This window comes from Mus caroli, chromosome 1, assembly GCF_900094665.2.
Source record: "Mus caroli chromosome 1, CAROLI_EIJ_v1.1, whole genome shotgun sequence".
NCBI classification, from domain to species: domain Eukaryota; kingdom Metazoa; phylum Chordata; class Mammalia; order Rodentia; family Muridae; genus Mus; species Mus caroli.
In genome coordinates, this window is record NC_034570.1 from 17,045,441 (window position 1) to 17,056,362 (window position 10,922).

Consider the following 10,922-nt stretch of genomic DNA (forward strand, 5'->3'; position numbering starts at 1 on the left):
GTCAGCAGACCCTGCGCCCCAGCTGCCCTGGTGCTTTTCTTTGCATTTTCTTAATTAGTGATTGATGCGGAGGTCCCAGCACATTATAGGTGGTGCTATTCCCTGGCTAGTAGTCCCAGGTACAGTAAGAAGGCAGAGTGAGCAAGTCAGAGGGAGCAAGCAAGTAAGCAGCATCCCTTCACAGCCCATGCATCAACTCCTGCCTCTAGGTTCCTGCCTTGATTGAGTTCCTGCCCTCCACTGATTTTGAGGATGAACAAAGAATTGTGAATGAAATAAACCCTTTGCTCCCCAAGTTGCTTTTGGTCATGGTGTTCCATCACAGCAAGAGTAACCCTAAGATACTCTCCCAGCAAAATGCTGGCACATTCTCCAAAATTTCAATCAGGCAGTGCTGCTGCTGGCTGGCAGATGCAGAGGACAAAATGACAGCTCAGCACCTAAAGTGAGATCACAGTAAAAAATGCACAGGAGAGGCCTCTTCCCTTGGCATTGTTAGGAAATGGTATGATTAGCACAAGCATATTTTATGGATTTTTTACATAGGTTAATTTAATTTGTATATAAAATGGCAATCACTTTATTGGAAACATTTGCACGAATGACTACTTAGTCTCTGACCTGTAACCTAACGCAACAACATAGTTTAACTTCCCTGTAATGACTCAGAGTTTCATTTCAGGATCCTTGCCTTGTACTGTGGGATCCTGACAATTTATCTAACTGACCCTGAGTCTTCACATATTTGAACAATTATCTCTGCTTGCTTATTGCAGAATTTCATTTCCTGCCCTTGCTGCTACTGTGCAGTGCCTTTTCTGCTGGCCTCTACTGTATATTTTAACAGTCGATTCATCTCAGTGACCTCAGAGTAAACATAAACTTAAAACAGCAGGTATTTTGTGATACTGCTTTCTGGGGGTGGGGGGGAGGAGGAAGAAACTCAAGACTGAATTTTACTGTTTCCAAAGATGTCTTTTTCTTTGGGGAATCTGATGATTGAGTCTTTCTCTGTTCTTTTCCAAGTTGCTGAGACAACCATAAAAGCTGACTTTGGGCTGGATGTAGTGGCTCTGTAGCCTTGTCAAGACAGCCAGGATTACACAGACAACCCCTGTCTTAAAACAAAAAAGCAACCAAAAGAATTTACTTTTGACATGGGAGATTCTTCCCTGTCTGCCTTATATTACCATTTTGGATCTGGAAACATATATTTTTATATTCTTATAAATTAGGGAGAGTTTTTTTAGTTTTCCTCACAGTAATCACTTGATTTATATTACCATATTACTCACTCTAGTACTTATCTGGACTCAACCAGTCCTTATCGTAAGTCTTCTTTCACTATTTTAATGAAGAAATATAATAAAAAAATCACTGATCTGAATTGTGTCTCCCCAAATTCATATGCGACTTGTACTTCAGAATGTGAGTTATCTGAATACAGGGAGGGTCCTCACCAGGGGTAATCAAGTTAGGATGAGGTCATCAGAAGGGGACCTAATCATACAAATGATGTCCTTATAAGATAAATAAATCTGGATATAAATATTGTCAGGACATATAAAGGAATGGCCCTCTTTCAGCACCTCAAGAATGGAGGCTCAGACAGCGCGCTCCCTCTTAGAGCTCTTAGAGAGAACTTGCTCTGGTAATTCCTGGATGTCAATATCTAGACTCTAAGAGCCATGAGACTAATTTCTATTGTTGAGTCCCCCAAGGCTGTGATACCTAGTCAAAGTGGTCCTAGCACACTAATATCGTTACACAGTTAGGAAGAAATGGAAGTCAAATTGAGGCATAATATCCTGGTATGTACATAGTCTGTACAGTCTCCTGCCACGGTTTTGAGTGGTATGGGCCTGAACCAGCTGGCCAGTGGAAAGTTGGAACCTGAGTGTGGGAAGGGCAGGAGTGTCCTCTGAGGTCATTTACTGTCAAAGGACAAGAACTGTGATCTAATGTCTGTGGTACTGAATATCCCCATCTGACCTCAGTGCACTCAGCTTTCTCTGGCATGTGCTCTCAGGTTTCAGTTTGCCAGAGGTGGCACATGGGATGCCTGCTGCCTGGAAAAGGAGGAGATTATTTTTCTTCTGCACACCTGTTGTGGCTGACCCTCAGTTCTTACTGTCGCCTCCCTGATGCCCAGCTCCACCTCAGATGGAGAGGCCAAAAAAATGATGTCCGGAGGGAAGAGGCAAATGGTAACGTCATGTCCAACTGCCTTTAAAGAAACAAGAGGCTAAAATGACCAGAAAGTCAAGCCTCGTCCTTTGAAGAGAAACTAATCAGGAGCCCAGAGGGAGATAAATGTGTTCTTCATTCTGATAAAATGCAGAAACTGCTCATAAAGAAAAAAAGAATCAATGGCTGTGACACTTGTATAAATCATCTGACACATTTACAACTCTTATGCTTCTCATTCAAGTGTTTGGGAAGAAGAAAGAACTCCTGTGAACATCTGTCTTTCCACTTGTGTACATTATAAACCAAATTGCAGTAATTAGTTTAAATGAAGCTATCTTTAAATCTTTATAAACATTTAAGATGGATCAGTGGCATGTTGATGAAAACAATCTGAATTATTTGTTTATACAGATCTAGCCAGTATTGGAGATTCAGGATACTATTTTATACATCATCTACCTAGATGCACTTAGAACGAAAGCAACATTTATTAGAATAATAGTGTTGGTCAATGAAATAGATTCGTTCCTCAGAACACTAATGTGTGAGAACCCAGTTGAAGCAGCTTTGTTGTTGAGAGGATACTCACAGCAGGAAGTGCAAAGAAAGAAATGCCAAGGAGTGCGAAGCCTGCAGAGAGCAGTCTTCCCAGCCACGTTAGGGGTGTTTTGTCTCCATAGCCAATGGTTGTCAGTGTGATCTGGAAACAAAGTCAACAGAACATCCAGCTTAAGTACTTGAGAAGGAAGTTAGGACCTAGGAACGGGAGACAAAACAGTACCTCCACTAAATCATGATGCAAGAAGTCTTGCTGGCACATTCTCTTCCTGCACTTTAATTTTCCATGACGCATAACAGCACTTCTCTTTGTTTAAGGGAAGGAATAACCTGCATATTTTGTCCTCCCTTTTAATACAGTCTCCAGTTTGTCCATGTGTATTCAAAGGCAAGTTACTGGGGTAAGAAGATTATCTTCCCTGATATGGAAGAGATAGCTCTGGGGGTTTATAAGTTAATGCCCCAATCGATGATTTATTTAATAAGACTGTTTATTATTTTCTTAAAGCCTTAAGCATTCAATATACATTTTATGATTTGCAGTGGAACAAAAAGGATAGGAATATAGTTCTTGTCCTGAGATAATTATGACAGTAAGGGAGGCATGATATAGGCATCCAACTAAAACAGGAAGAGAGGCATAAAGGAATTTTAATGGTGTGTGTGTGTGTGTGTGTGTGCATGTCTTGTATGAGTGTGTGTGTGTATGAATGTGTATAATATGTAGATTTTCAGTCAAAATATTGTGTCATCAGCAAACAATAAGTCTTTTAATTCTTCCTTCCTGGTTTGAATGCCTCTTATTTCTTTTCTTGCCCAATTGTTCTGGACATGATTTCCCATACTATCTTTTTTTTTTAAATAAGTTTAAAAATATTTATTTTTAAATGTGTGTGAGCAGGTGGGTAGGAATGGGTATCTCATGCAAGCAGAGGTCAGGAGATAACTTGCTGAAGTTGGTTTTCTCCTTCCATCACACAGGTCACTGGAGTCAAACATATTGTTGTACTTGGTGGCAAGTGATTTTACTGGCTGAACAATTTCATTGGACTGGCATGCATTCCTAATTTTTTTCTTTTTTTAATTTTTAATATTTTTTTATTATGTATTTTCCTCAATTACATTTCCAATGCTATCCCAAAAGTCCCCCATACTTCTCCCCTTCCTACCCACCCATTCCCATTCTTTTGGCCCTGGCATTCCCATGTACTGGGGCATATAAAGTTTGCGTGTCCAATGGGCCTCTCTTTCCAGTGATGGATTCCTAATTTTTAAATAATAAAAAAGGATTCTATTTCAATTAGGTGTGTGTGTGTGTGTGTGTGTGTGTGTGCACATGTTTAGATATATGCTAGTAAATACAGCCCCAACACAGGTCAGAGGCTATGGTTCCCTTCCAAGCTGGAGTCCTGGGTGGTTATGAATCACCTGATATGGATGCTCTCCCTCTGGAAGAGCAACAAACTCTCTTACCCATTGAACCATCACTCCAACAATTTTCTGGATATAATGAGTTTATTTGAAATAAGCTGGGCATGGAAAGACAAATACCATAGTTGTTTTCCTTTTCAAAATTCTTTCTTTTAGTTTTGAGATTATAATAACACGATAACATCATTTCCCCTTCCCGTTTCTCCCTCCAAACTCTCCTACAAACTTTTCCTTGTTCTTTTTGAAACATATAGCCATCTTTATATTAATTTTTACTATATACATATGTTTATATGCTCATGTACGCACACACACATACAAACTCTTAAGTATTGCTCAGTCTGTATAAAGTTACTTGTTTGTTTCTAGGGCTGACCATTTGGTACTGGATAACCAATTGTGTGCTCTTCCCTGTGGAATTTAATTTCTCCTGACTCAGCATTCCTTAGTTTCCTGTAGTTCTTTCTATGGGATTGACACCTCCTGGGCTTTCTCTTACCATGTTGGCTATCTATTCTTGTTCTTGTTCAGCTCCTGTTTAGGTGGCCATGTTGGGGAGAGTTTATGGGTGTAGCTCCCAACATTCATAGGTTACACAATCTCACAGCAAACTCCTTGTTTCTCTGGCTCTTGCAGTCTTACTATGCCCTCTTCTCCAATGTTCCATGTGAAACCCCTGGTGTATTCCCTCTTATTGTACTCATGAACCCCATTATCCACTCAGTTGCTCAAAGCAGAAGCCTTAGGCTCATCCCAGTTTTTCCTCCTTATCTCTCCCTTCATTGGACCTATCAGCAAATCCCATTGATTCTGTGTAAGATGTTAGAAATCCCACCTGCTATCACGTTGGCCACCTGGCAAGCCAAGTTTGCATGAGTTTATGTTGTACCTGCTTATGTTTGCCTTTCCTCTGGTTCTTTCTCTATAGATCTAAAAGGAATGGCATTTTCTCATTCCCTTCTAAGAAAAAAATGTTTCAATGGTTTTCTATTTGATTTCCCAAACCACGGAAAATCATGGTTGTCCCATCAGTGAAATTCTTCTTTACCAAATCTTCCCAGGGCTCCTTACTAACTTTTAGATCTCTCAACTATTCTTTCATGGAGGAAGGTTTCTCTATTTTGTCTGCAATAGTCTCTTGTTACTGTATATATCCATAGCTAATTACTGCCTTCCTTCCTTCCTTCCTTCCTTCCTTCCTTCCTTCCTTCCTTCCTTCCTTCCTTCCTTCTGTCTTTCCTTCCTCAATTCTTTATTTTCTTCTACTTACTTTATCTTCTTCTTTCCTTCATTCTGTGACAGGGTCTTTTCCATAGTTATCCAGCTATCTTCAAATTTGCAATCTTTCTGCTTTTATGTCCCAAGTGATGAAATTACAGAGACACACCAAGACCATCTGTGCTCCTTGTTTTATGATAGCACTTGTAACAAGTTCTAGTAATGTGACAGCATTTATAACAAGTACTGGATCCATCCCAAAAGGAATAAAGATGACCTGTATTTTATTATCTTCCCAACATCTAGCATGGTGCTTGGTACCAATAATGGAGAACTCAGTTTTTAGAAAATAATTAAAGGACCCTTTCAAGATTATTGGCAAGAAATTGAGAAATATGGGACAGAAACTCCTATAAACCCCTAGCTGTAGGAAAGGCTTCCGATGATGGGCTTGTACATGGTTTACGAAGGGTGAAGCTGAAAAGGGAAAGGATAATGGCTTTATGATGGGGTAGGACATCCAAAGAGGCAGAAGAAAATGGAATGAAGAACATATCTTGCAGGTGTTAGCCTTGGCAGGATGAACAAACTTTCCTGTGGGAGATAATGTAGGCACAGTATGAATGGGGATGGGAATGGGGAAGGTGTTGACAATGTTGCTAATCACCCAGAAAAAGTTGGAGACTTTTGAGGGAAACCAGAGGCCTAGGGGAGGGGAAAATGCTTGGGACAGTGGGAGGGCATCAGGTGCAAGTCAGCAAGAGGCCTGTGGGTGGAAGAGCTCATCCAGGGCTGCAGAGAGGGAAAGTATGCTGACACCAGTAGTCAATGGAGTCTAACTGCAACAACATCAGTATGAGACTCTCAAATATACTTCTCAATACTACCAAAACCAAAGTTTTGTTTTAATTTTATTGTATTTTAAGCAACCATTGTTTTTCTGCCAAATCGCTTAATCTTTTTGCAATAATTTATTGATAATAGCCCACTGAAGGAACATTGCCTGGCTTTGCTATGGAGGAAAATGTGACATTTCATGGTTGCATTGTGTTTCTGTAACACAAAGTTATAGTTCAGGTTCTTAGAGAGTAGAATTCAATGCACTGCATCTAAATCTGTAGAATGGGACACAGCAAAGTGACTATATTATGTTTTATACTGGTAAATTTTTTTCTCTCCCAGGAATGGTAGTAACATAGAAACAGAATATTGTAGGTTCAGGGAAATTGGCTCAACTTCCCTTGGATTTTGGTGAAGAGTAGGGTTACCCGTCTGCCCTGTGATTTGGGCTTCTAAAATAACCACATCGACAGAACCTGGTGGAACTAGTAGCCAAATCTCATTTCTCAATAAATTATTCCTCTCTCAATTCAAAGAAACTCAGGAAGTTTTTGGTTTGATGCTTAGGGATGAATGTCCCAAAACCATGAGTCAAATCCTTCATCCCTTTAGCTTGTTCAGTTACAGACAAGTGAACTATAACTAGTATACTTCTTGGTTGTGGAAAGTTCATGCTGGGGTAGCCAGCTCACTGTTTACACAGGCGCCAAGAGATAGAAGCCCTCTTGATGCTTCCCATCCTAGGCTTATGATAAACCATGAAACATTTCTGCCGTCTAGAGACCTCCCATCTTTGTCTGGGCACAGAAATGATTCATTTCATGTAGGTTCAGTGTCATAGAAATGGAGGCCCTATAGATACCAGTTTTCAGTGTATTTAGAGAGAATCCTAGAGCTTATTTTGGAGATCCGAGATTGGCTGCATAGGGGATTGTCAGAGGCTGTAAGGAAGTTGCAATTGGACTTCAGAGTTGAACTGGGTGGCAGGGACAATTGACTTCTTTTCTGGAAAGACTTCCTATGTCTCTAAGATCCCAGCTGTATTCTGACGGTCTAGTGAGGTAAGATGACTTGTTTATTGTGCTGCATATCTTCCATATTGCAACCACTGTCACACACAGAGTATTTCAGCAACTCTCAGTCATAAGGGCAGTTGGTGACTCTTAATTATACTATACAATTAACAGTGATTTGAGATAGTTGGACTTTGAAAGAGCATTGATTTTTGGAGAAACTAAATCTAACGGTAGAGTGCTGCTATGGCAGAAACAATAAATAAGGCACCTCTTTTCCATGCCAGTCTCTGTAGAACAGGAATCCAACATCAGATAAATGACATAGTTCCTCCTCTGCAGATACCTCCATCAACCCCTGAGTTGTATAATTCCTTGTCGGCTCTTTATATGCATAGGACATTAGGGTGTAAGGGTTGAGCACAGTGGCAATGGAACTGGAATCAAATCCAATGTCTCTGCTCATCCCGGGTGAGTCATGAGGATGCCTCAGAGCTGCACACAGGCTGGGTGGGTGTGGATGACAGGGATTACTGGGTGGGTCCAGGATGATACAGAGCATTGATGTGTAGTTACTTAATGGCTTATGCTTGTACTAAGACATTTTGGATAATTCCTGAGTCAAAGCATTTTATTCTTTTCTATTTCATCCAATGTTAAAAGTGAATCATAATATATTAGAGTTTTGCTTTGCATACGAAACATAAAGGAATGAGTTGAACTTTGGTGCAGCATAGTCAGTGAAAAGTGAGTCTTATGAGGCAGCCCTGTTACTCTCTGTGTGGGAGATCATTTTCTAATACTATATTAATGCATGATAATACACACAACAGTTAAGGACTTTTCTTCCTTAACTGTGGAACAAATACAGGGACTTTCTCATATTGGCAAATACCCTTTCTCTGAGCTATCTTCTAAGTTTCAGAGAAGGCTTCTTAATAGAAAGTTCTATGACAGCTAGTTTTCTACTTAGAAGTTTCATAACAGCATATCATCTTAAAACTAAATTATATATATATATATATATATATATATAAAACATACACACACATATAATTTATAAAATGTATATAAAACTTTATTGCTCCCTAAAACACATAGAGGTACGCTCATTTCATAACATTCCTTGTGAAGAATAGGGAGTCTACTTCATATTTTTATATAATATTTTGCAGATACCCTCACCAAAATATATAATATTTTGTATAAACCTCACCCATAATGCATCAAATTTTGATGTTTTATAAGTTATGTTTTAAAAAAGATTTATTTTATACATGTAATTGTTTTGCCTGTATGTATGTATGTATGTATGTATGTATGTATGTATGTATATGCATTATATGTGTGCCTGGTGTCTACAGATACCAGAAGAAGATATCAGATTCCCTGGAACTGGATTTACAGAAGGTTATGAGTTACCATATAGATTCTGGGAATTAAACCAAGGTTCTCTGCAAAAACAAGTGCTCTAAATCGGTTATTGCACACAAGTTACATGTGTGTGTATGTTTAGCATGAACTCCAGTTTTATGAAATGATCTAAATACTATAAATCCCTAGATTTGTAGGATTTTCCCCTCAACAGAGTTGTGTGTTCACACTTGACTTTATAGTAATAATATTTCAGCATTTTGCATTTTGAGCTTCTAGAAAACATTATTTTCCATTTTCATAAACCATTCATCTCTCTGTACCATGCACTATCAGTGTGCTGGCTAGTTTTACATTAATTTGACACAAACTAGAGTTATCAGAGTGGAGGAAGCCTCAGTTGAGAAAATACGTGTATAAGAATGGGCTGCAGGTCAACCTGTAGAGTATTTTCTTAAGGGGAGAATCTGGTCTGTTTATATGTGATGCCACTCCTGGTCTTGTGGTCTTAAGTTCTATAAGAACGCAGGTTGAATTTCTGATCTCTCCAGGACTTTTAACAAGAAGGATTATGAGATTTTGTCAAAGGCTTTTTCAGCATATATTGAGATGCTCATGTGGTTTTATTTCCTTTGAATTTGTTTATATAGTGGATTGCATTGATTGACTTTTCATATATTGAACTGTTCCTGCATCCCTGGGATGAAACCTATTTGATCGTGGTGAATAGTAGTTTTAATGTGTTCTTGGTTTTAGTTTGGGAGTATTTTATTGAGTATTTTTGCATCAATATTCATAAGCAAAATTGGTCTGAAGTGCCCTTTCTTCGTTGGGTCTTTGTGTGGTTTAGGTATCAGCGTAACTGTGGCTTCATAGAATGAATTAGGTGGTGTTCCTTCTGTCTCTATTTTGTGGAATAGTTTGAGGAGTATTAGTATTAGCTCTTGTTTGAAGGTCAGGTAGAATTCTGCACTAAAACCTTCTGGCCCTTGGCTTTTGTTGTTGTTGTTTTGGGAAGTTCTTAATGACTGATTCTATTTCCTTGGAGTTTATGAGACTATTTAGGGTTTATCTATCCTGTTGATTTTTTCAAAGAACCAGTCCTTGGTTTTGTTGATTATTTGTATCATTTTATTTGTTTCTAATTGGTTGATTTCAGCCCCGATCCTCCCTGATTACTTCCTGCCGTTTACTCCTCTTTGGTGCGCTTGCTGCTTTTTTGTCTAGAGCTTTAAGACATGCTTTTCAGTTGCTGAATTGAGAACTTTCTAATTTCTTTATGGAGGCACTTAGTGCTATGATCTAGGTTAGAAGAGAGGTACGTGTGGGGTATGGAGGAGTAGGTGGAAGGGAAGATGTGGTTGGGATGCATTGTATGAGAAAAGAGAGGAGGAGTTGGCTTGGGAGGGTTCAGCCTGGTGGTACTAGTCTATAATCCTTGTACATAGGAGGTTAAGGTAGGAAGATTGTGAGCTGTAGGCTAGCCTGGGTTACCTAGTAAGACCCTGTCTCAGAAAAACCACAGGTTAGTGAGATGGCTTAGTGGATGACACAGCTTTCAGTGTAAATCTGATGACTTGAGTCTGATTCAAAGATGCTAAATTTAAAAGGCAGATGCACTGATACAGGTTTGTAATTCCAACATCCCTATGGAATGATGAAGGTTGAGATGGGAGAATCACCTGGAAGTTCATGAGTCTGCTAGTCTAGAGTACACAGTGGAGAGAACAAAATCGACCAAGTCTCAACAGAATGGACGAAGAGAACCCACTCCTGAAAACTGTCTTCTAACCACATATATGTGGCTGTGAATGCCTGCTTCTACAGACATGTGCCACACACAGACTTGGTAATAAGTTAGATGATAACTACAAAAGCAACAAATAAAAACCAACAAAACAAAACAAAGTAAAAACAACACAACATAAACAAAAATGGAAGCTGCTATTGTCACGTTTTCACACTGATTAGGTTAGAGATATTTTTCTCTCAAGTTGATTAATTCCATTATAAAAGTAGGAGGCTTTTTTTTTCTCTCTCTCTCTTTCCTTCAGGGAAGAAATCAACAAATGTTCTGTGGCACAATTATGAATGCATAACTAGCAATACTAGTTTTTTAACTAATGCATTCATGTGAACAAGTTAAAAATAGACTGTATTTAACAGCATGGCATAATTTCTCCATAAAGGGGGTCTTTGAAGAAGGACAATTCCACTGCAGTAGCAGTAATACAATTATTCCCTCTCCTCTCCTCTCCTCTCCTCCTCTCCTCTCCTCTCCTCTCCTCTCCTCTCCTC

General features: G+C 39.1%; 1 protein-coding gene across 1 annotated transcript in view; it reads right to left on the minus strand.

Annotated features, from left to right (window-relative positions):
• Positions 1–10,922, minus strand: part of Kcnq5 (potassium voltage-gated channel subfamily Q member 5) — a 596,471-nt gene that overhangs the window by 85,927 nt on the left and 499,622 nt on the right. Inside the window, exon 9 of the mRNA XM_021158603.2 lies at positions 2,780–2,890. Within this exon, the coding sequence (XP_021014262.1) occupies positions 2,780–2,890 (111 nt within the window). The remainder of the gene's footprint in view (positions 1–2,779; positions 2,891–10,922) is intronic.